Below are 18485 nucleotides of genomic sequence, written 5' to 3' on the forward strand. Positions count from 1 at the left end.
CCCGCTGGCCCTGCCTGTCTCCAGCCAGGGGCCTCCGCGCCCGCTGGCCCTGCCTGTCTCCAGCCAGGGGCTTCCGCGCCCGCTGGCCCTGCCTGTCTCCAGCCAGGGGCTTCCGCGCCCGCTGGCCCTGCCTGTCTCCAGCCAGGGGCTTCCGCGCCCGCTGGCCCTGCCTGTCTCCAGCCAGGGGCTTCCGCGCCCGCTGGCCCTAAAGCTGTGGCTCCGTCACCCCCGGCTCCCGTGCCGTCACCTGGTCCAGCCTCAGCGTCAGCGTCTGCATCGCCTGGGCCAGCCTCAGACTCAGCTTCAGCGTCTGCGTCGCCTGGGCCGGACTCAGCTTCAGCGTCTGCGTCGCCTGGGCCGGACTCAGCTTCAGCGTCTGCGTCTGCTTCGCCTGGGCCGGCCTCAGCTTCAGCTTCAGCGTCTGCTTCGCCTGGTCCGGCCTCAGACTCAGCTTCAGCTTCAGCGTCTGCTTCGCCTGGTCCGGACTCAGCCTCTGCTTCAGCGTCTGCTTCGCCTGGTCCGGACTCAGCCTCTGCTTCAGCGTCTGCTTCGCCTGGTCCGGACTCAGCCTCTGCTTCAGCGTCTGCTTCGCCGGGTCCGGACTCAGCCTCTGCTTCAGCGTCTGCTTCGCCGGGTCCGGCCTCAGCCTCGTCGCCAGCTTTAGCTTCGCCTGGTTCGGCCTCAGCCTCGTCGCCAGCCTCTGCTTCGCCTGGTCCGGCGGCTGCCGCGTCGCCAGCCTCCGCTTCGCCTGGTCCTGCGGCTGCCGCACCGTCGCCCCAGCCACGTTCTGGACGTCATCGCCGGCGCGGCCGCCCACCGGACCTGCTTAGCGGCCGCCGCCGCCTTCCTAGCGGCCGCCCACCGGACCAGCTCAGCGGCCGCCGCCGGCTTCCTCGCGGCCGCCCACCGGACCAGCTCAGCAGCCGCCGCCGCCGCCTTCCTCGCGGCCGCCCGCCTGGACTGTCTCGCCTCGGCCGCCGGCCACGCGGCCGCCCGCCTGAACTGTCTCGTCTCGGCCGCCGGCCACGCGGCCGCCCGCCTGAACTGTCTCGGCTCGGCCGCCGACCACGCGGACGCCCGCCTGAACTGTCTCGGCTCGGCCGCCGACCACGCGGCCGCCCGCCTGAACTGTCTCGGCTCGGCCGCCGACCACGCGGCCGCCCGCCTGAACTGTCTCGGCTCGGCCGCCGGCCACGCGGCCGCCCGCCTGAACTGTCTCGGCTCGGCCGCCGGCCACGCGGCCGCCCGCCTGTACTGTTTGTCTCTCTGTGGACTCCGTCCCTCCGTCCTGGGCCCCCTCCGCCCGCCCTGTTCTGGTCTTTTTCTCTTTTGGCCGTCGGGTGCCGGCCTTTGGAGGGGGGGGTACTGTCAGGGTTCCTGGGTCGGTGACCCAGTGCTTTCCGTTTTGTTCACGTTCAGTTTATTTCGTCACTTCCTGTTTGTTCCTGTCACCTCGTCTCGTGCCATTAGCCAGATTATGTTCAGCTGTGTACTCACCGGTCTCTCATTATCATCCTCATCAGTCTGTGTATTTAGGTCTTCTGTTTCCATTCGTTCTTTGTCGTGTCATTGATGATGTTCGTGTGATGTTGTCCTCCCCGTGTTCTCGCAGTCAGTCAGCCATTCAGTGTTCCAGCCAGTCAGTGTCCGTTCACCCTCTGTTCCTCCACTCCTTATAATAAACATCCACCAGTCTTCACCTACCTGTGAGTCCTGCGTTTGGGTTCCTTCTTCCTCGCCTCCACACAACGCCTGACAGTTTAAGCAGATCCTTTTAGACATTATCGCTGACATTATCAGTTAGAGCCTGAAAGGTCCTGATAAAGTTTAGTTATTTAGCTCTCAAAACATTCACATTTTCACCAGAACACGTGCAACACAGCAAAAGCAGAAAGTCAGGAAGTCACTACACAAGAACAGTTTGTTTAAAATCACACAGTCCTGAGATGAAATGTCATCAGTCAGCTGCTAATGAATATTTATACATGTCTGTTAGTAGACAACATATTAATGTTAATAATAATTCTCTATTGAGTCACGTGACAGTGAACTATTCATTATGACATATCTAATGTCTTCTATAAAAATGACCTGCTGTTGTTAATTGTTCTACTTCACATTCATAAAGCAGAACAATCACAGTTGTGTCACAAACTGAGCAATGCAAGAAAATCATTGCAGGTCCCAGTTTTTATCTGGTGGGTAAAGACTGATTAACATTGCAGATGTGGTTTTAGTAGTTGAAAAATGCTTCTTTACTCAGGTGCAGCTTATATTTTCCATTTATGACATGAGTGACTAAATTACAAGAGGAAATTAATTGCAATATAATTGTGTTCAGTTTCTGGAAGAAATATACTTCAGTTGTGACGATTCTGAATCATTGCATACATTACTTAAATGTAAATTATCGCTTCAACAAATGGTGACACATTCACATACATTAGTTCGGAGCTCAACTCTACAGCAAGTAACCACTTCCTTTTTTTGCGGCTCCTCCTTAGATATCAATACAGCTGGCAGTGAAGTTCAGGTCTGTTTCTCTCTCTGTCTGATGATCACGATGTTCACTATAAATCGAGCAGTACTGCTTTTCATTCAGCTGTTAGTGGTGTGGGATGTCTTTGCAGGTAAAGAGCACATTTGTGTTTGAGATTCACTTTTTTACAGATGAAGTGCAGATAGAATTTTATATTGAATGATTGTCTCCTTTAAACTATAGAGTTGGCTAAAGACGACCACAGAGCTGTGCTGGTGTCCAGAGGAGACTCAGTGACGCTGACTTGCAACATATCCAAGACAAATGCAACACTGATCACCTGGAACAACAACAGATGTGTTTTTCAATATTCCATTGCATTGAATCTCATCTATTCAAATTTCTCATATCATAGACTGAAAATAAATCATGAGTTTCCTACAAAGCTCATTATTTTTAGTGCTCAACCTGAAGATGAAGGACTTTATACATGTAACACAACAGACAGACGTGGCGTAAACAGCATTACATGGAATTTGACTGTGTCTGAGAACCCCAAAGGTAGGTGGGACAAAAAGCCGATCCAGTCAATTCTAGCAAAGGTCAACCAAGCATTTTAAATTAATTCACTGCTGATTTGATACAGAATCCACTTCATCAAAGTATTTTCTATACATACTCCCACCTGCAATTGGATTCCTTCTGTGTTGCATCACACTGGCTGTCTTCCTCTACAGGTGAGTAAAACCTTTTTATCTTCATAATGAATGCATGAATGTGATTATTTTGTGTTTGTCTGTAGAAGTGTTCTCAGTACATGTAAGACTGATTGGATTATAAAACACTATTTTCTATTTTATCTGCCTACACTGAAAGTGTTTAAAGTTTGTTTTAAATAAGTAAAGAGGGAAATGGAAATGTGATATTGTGGCTTATACCATTATACCAACACACAATATTAATCATCATGTGATGATTAATATTGTCATATTTCTATGATGTTTTTAAAGCAAATCATTACATTAGTGATCACAGGCTCAGTGCCTCATTGCACAGAGCTCAGATCTTTTTCATTGCTAAATGGGGGATTTTATTTAATAAGATGATGCATTATTATCTATCTTTGAAAACTTCAAGGATGAAAGAGCTCAGGCTTTTTTTCACTACTTCTGTAAGCACCGCAAACCTGCTCTGAATTTAAAGTTGTGAATCAGCCCGCTGTGCTTTTTTGCGGGGGGGGGGGCTATTGTTACATACAACAGGGCAAAAAGTGACAATGACAGTAGTAAAGAACTGGCTAAAAGTGGTTAGAGTCAAAGCTGTCATTCACTTTTCTCTGACGCAACCCTTCGCCAGCATGTACATTTACATCCTACAACTACAAGCTGAACTCATTCTCTACAGATTCATCATACATTTGGAAAAAAAACCTCATTAAAATAACAAAGAAGACGTCGTCCCACTAAACACTGGATGTTTTATAGACGTGCACTTTTGTTTTAGCTCAAGAGCTTGCGTCATCTTGGAGATGTCCGCTAATCGCTCTGCATTCCTTCATACATAACTGTTATGATCAATCCCATTTCAGAAAGTGTTATATTTTTCTAGATCATTTTCCAATAACTTCTGTAGGAAACATGCCCTCCACCCTCTGGAAACATGGGACTACAGAAGCAGTATAAAAATAACATCTGTCCACAACGACCACATTTGGACTATAAATAGCCTGTACATGGCGGGCCTACGGACATCAACATCAGACATTACAAAACAACCCCTTCAGTGTGTATCAAAATTTGACGTCCAAAAATGACATATGAAAGACGTGACACCAATATCACTTTGCATAGTGGGTTAGGGTTAGGTCTTGATCCCAGAGGTTATATGGGGTCTCATGTGTATGTTGTCTCTGTTTGGGGAATACAATCTTTGAGTCCTTCCATTCATGTAGATTTTCACATGGGTGGGGTAATACAGGAATACAGGAAGTGAAAGATCAAAAATGAGAGCCAATGAGGAGTACAAAATAAAACAGGAACAGAAAATAAACACACTAAAAATGCACAATGGTTTCATACTTCAGTGGCAGTGACCTCAATTTTACTGCATACCTATACAACAAACTGCATTCACACTCGTGTATACTATGCTTAAAAATCTAATATTATTTGCGATTATTGATGCATGCATTGGAGTTCAGTATTTTGCTCAAAGACAACTTCACATGTGAACTGAGGGAACCTGTGAATTAGTACACTGCCCACTCTCCTGATTCACAGGCTGCTCTGAAGAACATCTTGAGACAAACGGGATCGAAACAATACTGAGCAGGTTGTTTTAAAATGAAATAAATTACGCCATTCAAATACTGCAACACAAAAGTCAGCGTCACAAACAATGCACTTAAAAATCTAAAACAGGATTTAATTTACTGTTTGTGCTAATAGACATTTTGTTTAGCATTAAAGTTTTGAGTTTTAATATTCAGTCCTTCACTAATTGACATTTACACAATAGTTTCAAAAAGCACAGGCATTATATTATTTTTTCAAATATAGCATATGCACAATGTAGTTCCATTTAAAAATGGGGAAAAAGTGTGTGTGTATATATATATATATATATATATGGGGGCTGAAGTGCAGGCACTGGGAATCTTTTTGAGGGTTGCATTCCAGTCAGTATCAGACGTTCAGGGAGAGGATCAAGTACAACATTCTGGAATGGCCATCTCAGTCCCCAGACCTGAATATTATTGAAAATCTATGGTGTGATCTAAAGCAGGCTGTCCATGCTCAGAAACCATCAAACCTGAGTGAACTGGAGATGTTTTGTAAAGACGAAAGGTCCAAAATCCCTTCAACCAGAATCCAGACTCTCATTGGAAGCTATAGGAAGTGTTTAGAGGCTGTTATTTCTGTAAAAGGAACATCTACTTACTTACTGTGTACTTCACACACATGGAGAGATGCCAAACTGACTTTCATTGTTCTTGTAACAGTGACAATAAAAAACTATTCTATTCTATTTTATTCTATTCTATTCTAAATATAGATGTAATTTTTCTGTTGCGGTGGCCAAATTTATGCACCTGCCTACGTAACTATTGCAACATTTCTGTAAATCCTATAAACTTCATTTCACTTCTAAAATATCGTTGTGTTCATCTGCTATATGATATATTTAAATGAAATTGCTGATCCAAATAGCCAGTGATTTACGAAGGAAAATGATGAAAATTATCAAGGGTGCCCAAACTTTTGCATACCACTGTAAGTCCAAAATGCAGTAGGAAGAAGTATGTACATACTTATTAATCCCCACGCTCAACACTCTATTGAATCAACATATTCTGTGTTACCCCAACTTCCCCTCATCCCTAACCCCACACAATAAAGACAGGCTGAAGGACATGTATAACCATAGCTACAGCGATAGATATAATTCAGATACAATTTAGCATAGTTATAAATACTATCTTCATCAGCTTTATCAGTTTCATATTCTTCCAAAAGCACGTTTCAAAACATCTTTGTGAACGGACTAATGCTGTAGACCCACAGGAAAACTGTGCGTGGTCAAGTTTATGAAGTTTGAATAAAACTCCATAAATGTAGTTTTATTCAAGTTTAGCAACAACTTATTTCTATCAAACCATATTTTCAGTTTAATTATTTCTTGTGTGACAATTTCCAAAATCCGTGAATTCTCTCCAGCACAAAAAATATTTGTATCATCTGCAAATAAAACAAACTGTAATATATCAGATGTTGTACATATATCATTGATGTACAGGATAAACAGTTTTGGTCCCAATACTGACCCCTGTGGGACGCCACAAACACTGTCCAGGCACTCTTATTGATATTCACCAATCTTCACAAATTGTTGTCTGTCTATCAAATAATAAGCTTTTTTCTTTTAGGTCAACAAAAACTCCAACTGTGCATTTTCTTTGAACTATATTATTAGTGATATTTTCAATTAGTTCAGTTAATGCCGTGGATGTTGATCTTTTTGGTCTGAAGCCATACTGACTGTCCATTATTATATGATGTTTATCAAGAATTTGTCAAGTCTATTAATGAAAACCTTTTCCAGTATTTTTGAAAATTGTGAAAGTAGAGAAACAGGCTTGTAATTTGTGAACTGGTGGTATTACTTTAGCTGTTTTCATTTGTATTGGGAATATTATATCCTGTTATAACAGGATGTTCCAAAATTCAACCCTATTATTGCAATAACCACAGTAATGACAATACTTTAAGAACTGGGATGTGTCAGTAATGGGACTGAAAAACACAATAACTGTATACGCAACTGTTTATATTCACTTTCAAAGGCAATTTTCACATTTTTCTTTGCTATGAACTGTCAGATTTTGTATTGTGCGATTAAAAGTTTGTTTCATACATATCACCCATAATTCATACCTCTAATTTGGTAAATATCAAAAAACAGCAACAGATATTTATAATTTTTACTATAAATAATCCGCTATCAGAAAATTTTCAAAGGAAGGAAACAAAAAAAGAATATGTTTTGTGTTTATTCTAGTCATTATGAGGCAGTGTTTACTCATCCTGTCTTACTGAAACACTGGGCGACTTCTAAGATTTTATTATTGGTCACTTCTTTTTTTGCAGAAAAAGCATGATGATGAAACTAAATCAGGATGCCATCCAGGATCAGATTCCTCCTCAGTCAGGAGAAGAGGTCAGAAGATTGTTGCCATCTTTAACACTGTCACATGTCTCTGCCTTAGCACAGTCCAGACTGATTTTTATTTTTACTTTGTTATAGACATCTCTCCCTCAACCACAGGATGGCAGCACGAATTGCAAAAACAACAGACAGAGGAGTCAGTATATGGAGAGACTGAATTCAATCTATGATCAACTGAAAAACCTTCCAGTTCCTGACAGACATGAACAGTGTCAAAGCAGAAACTAAAAGGGAACGCCATCAGAGGCAGGACACCCGGGCTATAATACCCTCAGCTTCAGCTCAGACAAATGACTCTGCCTGTGAGCACAGCAGTTCCAACCATCCATCACCATCCAAGGAGCTTTTATATCTCAAGGATCTTTGCTTTAATAACTTTGACAGAAATGTTTTTCTTCATCTGTGAGTATAAGACCAGGTTCACCAACTTATGTACTGTCAACCTGTTGACTGACTATAAGAAAGCCTATGACTCACACATGGATCCTGGAATGCCTAGAAATACAAGACCAACAGGACCCTAAGAGCCTTCATCGGGAATTCAATGGGGATGTGGTGAACAATGCTTGAGGCCAACTTGAAGTCAAGTTTGTGGTCAAGTGTGGGATTTACCAAGGAGATGCACTGTCCCCACTGGAGATGCACTGTTCTACACAGGTCTGAATCCCCTTAGCCAGATCATCAACAAGACTGGCTAGGGATACCAACTACACCATCAAGCAATCATTAGCCACCACACCTACATGGATGACATCAAGCTGTATGCCAAGAGAGAACGAGACATAAACTCACTGATCCATATCACTAGGATATACAGCAATGACACTGTGATGTCATACGGACTAGAGAAGTGTAGTGAGATGGTAACAAAGAGAGGGAAAGCAGTCAGAACTGAGCGAACTGCACTAGCAGAAGGCAACAATGCAGACATCAAGGACAGCTACAAGTCCATCCATACCATGCATGGAGGGTTTCACCATATCCTGGGATTGTACACTAAGCAGAATGAAGGAGACTAGTGAGTGTCAGTGTCATTATTGCTTTACTCTGCAGAAAAATTATGATAAGGACACTGAATCAGGATCAGTTTCTCCCTCAGTCAAGAGAAGAGATCAGAAGATTGTCATCATCTTTAATACTCTCAAATGTTTCTACCTTATTCTCTATCTCAGAGTCAGCACCAAATTTCATTTTAGCCTTTTGTCTTTATAGGTAAGTATATTTATTTATACATGAGTTCAAGTTCTCTGAACCATTTTCCAACAAAGAACACTCAGGAAATTCAGACCTCCACCAAGGCAGGTCACTCTCTGTGCAGGATTTTAGGGAATAGTGTTGTAATTTGTATTCATAATTTGTATTGTTTTCTTTGTTGCTTTTAAGCATTTTTAAAGAAGTTTCACTGCAGAAATAATTAAGTGTAAAGTGCAGACGTTTGCTATTTGCCCAACAGAAATACCTTTTATTTAATTATGTGTGCCATAATTTTGAGTATAATAATAATTTATTTTTTTTTATTGTTCATTAATGTGGATGTAGTGCATGTTTGTTTAGTAAAATTTCCTTAAATATTTAGTAATAATTAGCAAATGAACAAAAGTTTTCTATGTTAATGTACATTTTTGGAGTTTAGCTATTCTGTTTTTACATTTTGTATTTTTGTATTGATTTTTTTGTATTTTGTCTTTACATCAGAGAGTGGTACAGATGAGTACAGAGCTGTGTTGTTGTCAACAAGACACTTGGTGATGTTGACTTGCAGCATATCCAATAAAAAAAAAGATAAAACAATAATCTCTTGGCTTTCCAATATTTCCTTCTGCTAGAATCACTGCACATAAACAGCGGTTATAGTTATTTGGCCTGCAGCATTCACACTACCCCTCTAAATGTACTTGAAATGAGAGGAGAATTAAACACAGAATTAATTTGACTGCAATCTGCTATCTACTGACATCTAGTGGTGAGATTACAGCTACACACTGTACCTTAAATCAACCTTCCAATTTTTAAGTGACTGTTTAAGACTGACATATTATATTATTTGTATGTTGAAATATTATGTGATTAAACTTCATGAACCCTTAAATTTATTTTATTCACTGAAGACATTTACATATGGTGCAGCACGGTGGCACGGTTGTTAGCACTGTTGCCGCACAGCAAAAAGGTCCAGAGTTCAATTCCACCATCAGGCTGGGGTCTTTCTCTGTTGTGCTCAGAGATGCTCTTCTGCATAACTCAGCTGTAATCAACGGTTATTTGAGTTACTGTTTCCGCCCCATCAGCTTATAGCAATGTGGCTATTCACCTCGGACCTGTGTGACACAGCTTTCTTAATTTCACACAGTAAGTTTATGAAATTTGTTTTTGTTTTTCAAATGCATTACCAAAAAAAACAAAAAAACAACAACATACAAAAACCATAAAAACAAAAGGTTTGAGGTGGTAACCAGAGTGTCAATAGTGGGACAATATGTGTGCTTGTGTGATTGTGTAAAGAGACTTATGTCACTGACATCACCAGGGTTTCTAATGAAACAGTTTTTAATTCAGTTAGCAAACAAAGCTTAATGGGAGCATTATACACAGCAAGAGGAGGTGGGTTTGACTCTTGCAACTGTGGTTTTACACTCTAAAACCTGAAAGGTGTTGCTAAGGTTTAGCTATTGTGCTCTGAAAACATTCACATTCTCACCAGAACCCGTGCACCATAAAAATCATTGTTATCAGCAAATCCTCACAGTGAAGGACAGAAAAAAGAATCTCTTGTGTTTATACTAGTCACTATAAGGCAGTGTTACTAATCTTATCTCATATATTTAGGTATCTGAAACACCTGGAAAGTGCTAAGATATTATTATTGGTTGCTGCTTTTACTCTGCAGAAAGAATTATGATGAGGACACTAAAGCAGGATCCAGTCCAGGATCAGTTTCCCTCAGGAGAAGAGAACAGAAGATGTTTGTCATGTTATAGGCAGAAACTCTCTCAACCACAGGGTGGCACTGCTTGTTGTAAAAATAACAAACACACCAGTGAGGTGGCAGCTTGAATTCAGTCTATGATGTTTAAGCAGATCCTTTTAGACATTATCGCTGACATTATCAGTTAGAGCCTGAAAGGTCCTGATAAAGTTTAGTTATTTAGCTCTCAAAACATTCACATTTTCACCAGAACACGTGCAACACAGCAAAAGCAGAAAGTCAGGAAGTCACTACACAAGAACAGTTTGTTTAAAATCACACAGTCCTGAGATGAAATGTCATCAGTCAGCTGCTAATGAATATTTATACATGTCTGTTAGTAGACAACATATTAATGTTAATAATAATTCTCTATTGAGTCACGTGACAGTGAACTATTGATTATGACATATCTAATGTCTTCTATAAAAATGACCTGCTGTTGTTAATTGTTCTACTTCACATTCATAAAGCAGAACAATCACAGTTGTGTCACAAACTGAGCAATGCAAGAAAATCATTGCAGGTCCCAGTTTTTATCTGGTGGGTAAAGACTGATTAACATTGCAGATGTGGTTTTAGTAGTTGAAAAATGCTCCTTTACTCAGGTGCAGCTTATATTTTCCATTTATGACATGAGTGACTAAATTACAAGAGGAAATTAATTGCAATATAATTGTGTTCAGTTTCTGGAAGAAATATACTTCAGTTGTGACGATTCTGAATCATTGCATACATTACTTAAATGTAAATTATCGCTTCAACAAATGGTGACACATTCACATACATTAGTTCGGAGCTCAACTCTACAGCAAGTAACCACTTCCTTTTTTTGCGGCTCCTCCTTAGATATCAATACAGCTGGCAGTGAAGTTCAGGTCTGTTTCTCTCTCTGTCTGATGATCACAATGTTCACTATAAATCGAGCAGCACTGCTTTTCATTCAGCTGTTAGTGGTGTGGGAAGTCTTTGCAGGTAAAGAGCACATTTGTGTTTGAGATTCACTTTTTTACAGATGAAGTGCAGATAGAATTTTATATTGAACGATTGTCTCCTTTAAACTATAGAGTTCGCTAAAAACGACCACAGAGCTGTGCTGGTGTCCAGAGGAGACTCAGTGACGCTGACTTGCAACATATCCAAGACAAATGCAACACTGATCACCTGGACCAACAACAGATCTGTTTTTCGTTATTCCACTGAGCGAAATCGCATCTATTCAAATTTCTCATTGCATAGACTGAAAATAAATCATGAGTTTCCTACAAAGCTCATTATTTTTAGTGCTCAACCTGAAGATGAAGGACTTTATACATGTAACACAACAGACAGATGTGGCATATACAGCATTACATGGAGTTTAACTGTGTTTGAGAACCCCAAAGGTAGGTGGGACAAAAAGCCGATCCAGTCAATTCTAGCAAAGGTCAACCAAGCATTTTAAATTAATTCACTGCTGTTTTGATACAGAATCCACTTCATCAAAGTATTTTCTATACATACTCCCACCTGCAATTGGATTCCTTCTGTGTTGCATCACACTGGCTGTCTTCCTCTACAGGTGAGTAAAACCTTTTTATCTTCATAATGAATGCATGAATGTGATTATTTTGTGTTCTTCTTCTTTCTTTGGCCGTACCAAATAAGAGAAAGACAAAGTGAAATGGAAATAAATGTATATGGTTAATATTATTGGGTAATTCATTTAAAAATTAAAATCATATTTCTATGATGGTTTCAAAGCAAATTATGATAAATGAAAATTCCAAGTACACAATACAATTGAAAAATAAAATGCATTTAGATTCATAAAACCAACCTGGACCTCTTGAGTTCAGTTCAGTTAAATAACAAAATCACTGACGCAGGGTGAATGTTAATTATGGGTGCAACGATACACAAAATTCACGGTTCGGTTCGGTTCGATACTTTGGTGTCACGGTTCGATATTTTTTCGATACAAAAAAAATGTTCATGCCTTTTTAATTTGTCATTTATTAAATTTTCACGGCACATTCTGCACCACCTCTCTGTGCGTTCATCATTTGTTTGAAGCCAGCTCACCTCCTGCAACCACTTTTCCGAGAATACGTGCTTCTTTTGTGGTTCGGGCTCCTTCTGACATTTCTTTGGAGGTGGAGGAACACTTAAGTAATTGCTTAAAGGAGCTTGCTTCTTCGACATCTTTAAGAGTTCTAAACAAATGTCTGTCCTCCTCCAGAAAATCTTATGTACGCAAACACGCGTTGCAACTTCTTATCTTGTGCGCGTTTTTTATTTTGACAGCGAATGCGCACCTGCGGACCACTTATGTGCAGCCCTGGTTATTTAGCTCGTCATATTGCAGCCACAGAAATTCTTTTGTCCATGAAACCATAAAGCTGCACGTTCTTTTTGCCTTATAGTCTGATTTGTCATAACTTTTCCGTTTTGTGGTAAGCTTTTCTTTGGCTGTCACTTCTTCACCCTGACCTGTCTTATTTGGCTCAGCAGAACTAAAATATATATCCTGCTGCTTTTACACACGCACTCACATAACGCTCAATGATTCTCTGCGCGATCAACCTCTCACATGTTTAAGCTGCGGGAGATTTCACTTGTCATGTTTGCATAGTAAGCTAACGATTGATAAGACGATGTCAGAGGAATTGGTGCGCAAATTATCATCACTCACCAATCAGTGCTGTCGCTCTCTATACACAGTTCGCGCGATTGCAAAGTGAAAGCAAAAAGCGAGCGCAAATTCAAACGCAATTTCAATATGTCACATATTGACAGTGGCTCACCGATGCCAATGACATAATTACCCAGCTACATTTCCGAAAGAATGCAAAAGCATTGACATATATTTTTCCTTCCTACGATAGGCCGACGGGCAGAGCAGGGCAGCCCGACTGGAAAAATCGCTAGCCCCGGGACGTCGGGCTAGCGATTTTGCGAGCCCTGTATCTGATTGAGGAATCACTCATCTTTGGAAAAGAGAGTTTATTACAGAGAAATGGCTCTTTCCAAAATAAAAGCTATACTATACGCTTCTTCTGGGCTATATTCTTAGCAGCATATTAAACATATCAGGTCCCCATAAGGAGAATCATGTGCTAACGGCTGTCTAAATGACTCGGGTAAAGTTTGTAGCATGCGTGCTTGTTGTTTTTCTCTACTTCCACTTGTTTTTGCACTAGGATGATGTCAGCGTAAATGTGCAGTCATATTCGTTGTGTTCCCACTAGTGCTGTCAGCATTAATCTGAAATGAGGTTAACGCCACAACACGGCAAATCTCCGTTAACGAGCTACTGCGGATCGCCCCGTGCGTGGGGCTAGACGGCCAACACGTTAACGAGCTAACTGCGCTAACACACTAGTTCCCACCCATGTAATTGAGCATTGCTGGCACATCCAACATACTGTTTTACTTTAGTCCATGACGGGCTTACCTTCAGGGTCATACATCACATGAAGACCAAAATAGTTCCAAACGCCAGATCTGAATGAGGGTGGGGGAGGTTCAATTTGCCATGTTGCATGGAGAGCTTAACTTCTGTCTCGCTAGCTTGCCCTGTGCTCAGTGAATCTGTGTTCGACTACTCCGCCTAGGCTGGACTGTCGAGTGCAGATCCACTGACCGCTCAACAAAGTTGATAAAATAAATTAAAAATGTTGTATTGTTCGATACATATGCGTACCGAACCGAAAGCACTGTATCGAACGGTTCAATATCGATACGAGTATCGTTGCACCCCTAATGTTAATACCAGATAAAGAATGCAGGTGAAAAATCTCTCATTGCATCCAGCTCTGTCAGTAAACGTGGTAAACTGTGATTGAGCAACATACTGAAACTGCATCCATCCAGCGAGTGTGTTCAATAAAAAATAAAACACAGAATAAATGTGTCTGGCAGTAGTTTCTTTTATTACTCAACCCAACCTTTTTATTTCATATGAAGATGCTTTATTGTTTTAGGTAGGAGAACACCAGAATTATCAAGTTTGAGCTGAAATAGGTTTTATTTTTCAAGTTTAGTTTTTTTGTTCAGTACGTCTGTAAAGGCTTAAATCAGCCTCTGTTCTTTATGTTGTCCTATTTTTCTATACAGATGAGAGTGAAAAGAGGAAATAAGAGTCGTGAAGAAGTGGTTAAAGGTGGTCAGAGTCAAAGCTAACATTGATGGGGACTTTTTCTTTTTTTTTCTTTTTTTGTGGTAAACCTTCTCCGGCGTGCATGTTTCCATTCTGCAACTAGAAAAATACCTTTGTTACTCTCAAAGAGTCTGCGTTCACTGTACGTAGGGTCATCGTGCTTCATGTAGATTTTGCTACAAACAACTGAGATGCACTCCCCAAATATATGATATTCCCTGCTGTAAATTAAGGTTTGGTACACAGGAAATATGTTCAACAAGACACTCGGAGACAAAACAGGGCCAGACAACAAGAAGGACAAGAAAGCTGGAATTCTGAATACTTGAGAAAGATAATCTGAAAGAAGACGAGAAGAACTTAGCTCACATGCAGAGAGGAGGAGACAGAGGCAGGTATATTGTGGAATATAGCAGGAACTTAAAATGGTGTGGTCATACAGGAATACAGAAGGTAAAAAATCAGAACTTTATTTAGTACTCCATGAGTACTACATAAAGTTATAACATATAACACTAAAACCACTGCTGATTGATGCATCCAGGGCATTTTGGGGTTCAGTATTTTGCTCAAAGATGATTTGACATGACTCTGGGGAATGTGTTGTTCTTGTGCTTTTAGATTTGACAGCTGCGTTTGATACAGTGGATCATGCCATTTCACTCTCTCGTTTGGAGCACTGGGTGAGCATTAGGAGTGTTTCAGTTCTTTCTTGGCAGGGCGAACTTTTTGTGTCAGTCTCTGTAACCATGTGTCGTCCTCCACCCCTCTCTTGTGTGGTGTTCCACAGGGCTCAGTTCTAGGTCCCCCTCCTCTTTTTTTTAATATCTGCTCCCTTTTGGTCCTATACTGAGAAAACACGGCATTGCATTGCACTTTTATGCTGAGGACTGTCAGATTTATGTCACATATTGCACATGGCACATATTTCACACAGCCATTACTTCACTATCTTGATGACATTAAGGCTTGGATGTCTCTTAACTTTTTAAAATTCAATGACAGAAAGACTGAGGTGGTTTTTGGTAGGCCCATTGAGACCCCAAATGAGTATTTAGATACCTTGGCCCAGTATGTTAAGCCAACTGTCACAAACCTGGGGGTCAAAGTGGACTGAATTGAAGCTTGACAGTCGGATTAAGGCAAAATCAAGCTTCTTTCAGCTCAGGCAGCTGGCAAAAATAAAGCCAATTCTTTCACGGCAGCACACGACAGTTATCCACACTTTTGTTAGCACTCGGCTGGATTACTGTAATGCACTTTATATAGGGGTCAGTGCATCATACATTACTCATCTACAGAGGGTACAAAATGCCGCAGCTCCTCTTTTAACTGGCCCTCGAAAGTTTTAGCACATTTCCCATATTTTAGCTTCACTTCACTGGCTGTTCATTTATTTTAGGATTCATTTTTAAATTCTTTTATTTGCTTTTAAAGCCCTCAATGGCCTAGCCCCATCTTATCTGTCTGAGCTGCTACAGCCTTATACACCCACCCGCTCTCTCAGGTCAGCTGATCAGTTGCTCCTGAATGACTGAGCGTAAACTTAGAGGAGAACGAGCTTTTGCTGTAGCAGCTCTGTGGAAATGTGGAACAATCTGCCTTTAGAGATTAGACAGGCTTCTTCCCTACATGTTTTTAAATCATATATCCTTTCAGATATATTCAAAGGTAGGAGATCACCTGAATTATTAAGTTTCAGCTGAAATAGTCTTTTTTGGTAAAGAAAAAAAATGCAGTTTTTTTGTTCAGTACAAACTTCTAACTTTACAGGCTTGAATTAGCTCTATGTTGACCTATTTTTCTAAACCATTGCAGGTGAAAATAGGAAATGAGAGACGTGAGGTATTTAAAGGTTGTCAGAGTCAGACAGGCATGTTTCCGTTCTGTGACAAGAAAACTACCTTTGGTTTCTGGGTCCACTGTGCGTAGGCTCATGATGCTTAAACATACGCGTTTTTGGAAAAAAACAAAAAAACAAAGAAAACTTGGATCATTACTTTTGTATAGATTTTACTTGGACAATCTACAAACTACTGAGATGCACTCCCCCAAATAGACTGTATCCACTGTTGTTAATCAAGGTTTGTGTCAGTGTGTTTATTTACAGTGAGAATTAGTGAACAATGTGCAACAGTTTCAATAACTTGGTGTCCGTGAACGTGCTCCCGACTTTCGCTCCATGCTCGTGGTCTGTGACAGACAACCTTCCCCAACACTTGATTTACCAATCGCTCCACTCCCGTGACCTGGTATGACAAAATGGGAAGATCAGTGGCAAACTCACGAAAAGCATGGCCACAATATTTCCGCTCACAGCCCGAGCTTCACTAACTCGATAACTCAACGATCCAGAGTCGACTAAAGCCCACCCACCCAGCTAAGTAGTGTCCACTGACAAAGGTAATTAGTGGCAGCTGGTGAGACTAAATGGGTAACAGGTGCGGCTTACTTCAGTGCAGGAAACTCTTCCAGCCTAATGATTCAATAAAACTGGCACACCAAAACACACACAAACACAGGGGAGGCAGGGGACCAGGAGGGGAGCCGAAAACAGTACACAAAGAAAAACATGCCCACAGGCAGGTCAGCCGGCTGAGACTTTCAAACCATGACAGTTTGGTTAGTTCAACAAGACACCCGGAGACAAAACAGGGTGAGGCGACAGGAAGGATAACAAAGCTGGAATGCTGAATACATGAGAAAGGTTGGAGGTTAGCCACACTCAGGCCAGTCAGTTAAATAGAACAAGAGACCTTTATTTGTCATTAGCAGACCATACAAGCCAGGTCTCCACGGCTCTACTCTGTCTGTATATACATGTGCAGGGTTAGGTAGTCGCCGGTGCCAGCCTGTTACTGGTGAGGTCTCTTGGAACAGATACACGAGCAGCATGTAATGGCTGCCGCTGCACTCACACACACCCAAGGAGTCTCTCCAACTGCTACAATAGTAGGACAACACCCCCTAGCGGTGCTATATCACAACATGAAGAACAGATATAATGCAAGACAAAATATAAAACCATAAATATAACTTATGGTTTCTGGAGAGTTTTCACAAGCACACTGTGCTTGTGAGTGCACAACTCACAATTAGAAATGTGTTCATACACAAAAAAATTGCATTCAAACATTATATACCATCCATCCATCTTCTTCTGCTTATCTGGGTTTGCAGTGGAAGCAGGCTAAGTAGAGAAGTCCAGTCCTGGTAGGGTCTCCGATGGACATTATATACTAAAAAATAAAATAAAATAAAAAAATAAACCACACACTCACTGCCAACTGATGCATCCAGAGCATTTGGGGTTCAGCATTTTACTCAAAGATGATTTGACATGTGGACCGGGTGAGCTGAGGTTCAGATAATCGACCCTGTAATTAAAAGAGCACCAACTGTACTTTGAGTCACAGCTACTTATAAAGAAAATATTAAGATGACAAGAAAGAACCTAAGATATTAATGTAGCAGCAAACCTCACAATATCCTCCAGATCACCATCAGACTGAAGTCTGAGTTGTTCCAGTCACTGATATTTTAGTGAAACAAGAGGAGGAGCTAAAGAATATTTGGCTGGAAGTTTTAATGGTGAGATTAAGAGGTATCTATCAGAATTTCACTGTGTTAAAAAAGTTGCATTATTTACATAATAATAATTCTAATATGTACTGATAGAGATCTGATTTTCAGTATTCAAAAATTATTACACCTTACCATTTTTTCACTTTACAAATTAAAAATAGATCAAGAACTAATCCCAAGAGAATGTTTTTTAGTGCTCAGCCTGACTGACTTTATAGATGACTTTATACTCCAACTAACATAAAGCATTATGTGACATTGAACTGTGTACAAGAATCTCAAAGACGGGTAGAATAAAAAACAGGACCAAGTTCTATTAATACAAAACAAGCACTTGAAATGAATTTGCTGCTTTATATTTAAGACATTAGCTGCTACAAAACCACACACATAGAAACAAGACCTGAAGTGTAACTTGCATTTACTATTGTTAAAGAAATGTAGCAGCACGAGGTGGTGGGAATTATAAGGAAAAGAGCAAGGAATCAATAATGTCACACGCACACACTAGAATGGCGGAGATGCAATTGCTCAAAAGCTTTTACAAGTGTGAGGAAAATCCTACAACGCCACCAGTGGGTGAATGGGAT

General features: G+C 40.9%; 2 protein-coding genes across 2 annotated transcripts; both read left to right on the forward strand.

Annotated features, from left to right (window-relative positions):
* The first annotated feature begins 2554 nt into the window (after positions 1-2554).
* On the forward strand, positions 2555-7432 carry LOC148098247 (uncharacterized). Its single transcript, XM_087830061.1, has 5 exons — positions 2555-2630; positions 2723-3040; positions 3126-3216; positions 7126-7195; positions 7283-7432. Exons 1-5 carry the CDS (start codon positions 2555-2557, stop codon positions 7430-7432), a joined length of 705 nt encoding a protein of 234 aa, XP_087686187.1.
* Positions 7433-11065: 3633 nt separating this feature from the next.
* Positions 11066-14950, forward strand: LOC148098248 (uncharacterized). Its single transcript, XM_087830126.1, has 4 exons — positions 11066-11144; positions 11237-11554; positions 11640-11730; positions 14932-14950. Exons 1-4 carry the CDS (start codon positions 11069-11071, stop codon positions 14948-14950), a joined length of 504 nt encoding a protein of 167 aa, XP_087686252.1. The 5' UTR covers positions 11066-11068.
* The last annotated feature ends 3535 nt before the right edge of the window (positions 14951-18485 follow it).

The sequence above is a fragment of the Neolamprologus brichardi genome, chromosome 16 (genome assembly GCF_056152115.1).
Source record: "Neolamprologus brichardi isolate AB-2024 chromosome 16, ASM5615211v1, whole genome shotgun sequence".
Classification (NCBI taxonomy): Eukaryota; Metazoa; Chordata; class Actinopteri; order Cichliformes; family Cichlidae; genus Neolamprologus; species Neolamprologus brichardi.

Excerpts from the sequence above, each read along its gene's own strand:
- LOC148098247 (XM_087830061.1), top strand. The coding sequence starts at position 2,555 with ATGATCACGATGTTCACTATAAATCGAGCAGTACTGCTTTTCATTCAG. Across the intron at positions 2,631-2,722 it reads GGTGTGGGATGTCTTTGCAG|AGTTGGCTAAAGACGACCAC; the intron begins GTAAAGAGCACA and ends TTTAAACTATAG. Across the intron at positions 7,196-7,282 it reads CTCCTCAGTCAGGAGAAGAG|ACATCTCTCCCTCAACCACA; the intron begins GTCAGAAGATTG and ends ACTTTGTTATAG.
- LOC148098248 (XM_087830126.1), top strand. The coding sequence starts at position 11,069 with ATGATCACAATGTTCACTATAAATCGAGCAGCACTGCTTTTCATTCAG. Across the intron at positions 11,145-11,236 it reads GGTGTGGGAAGTCTTTGCAG|AGTTCGCTAAAAACGACCAC; the intron begins GTAAAGAGCACA and ends TTTAAACTATAG. Across the intron at positions 11,555-11,639 it reads TGTGTTTGAGAACCCCAAAG|AATCCACTTCATCAAAGTAT; the intron begins GTAGGTGGGACA and ends GTTTTGATACAG.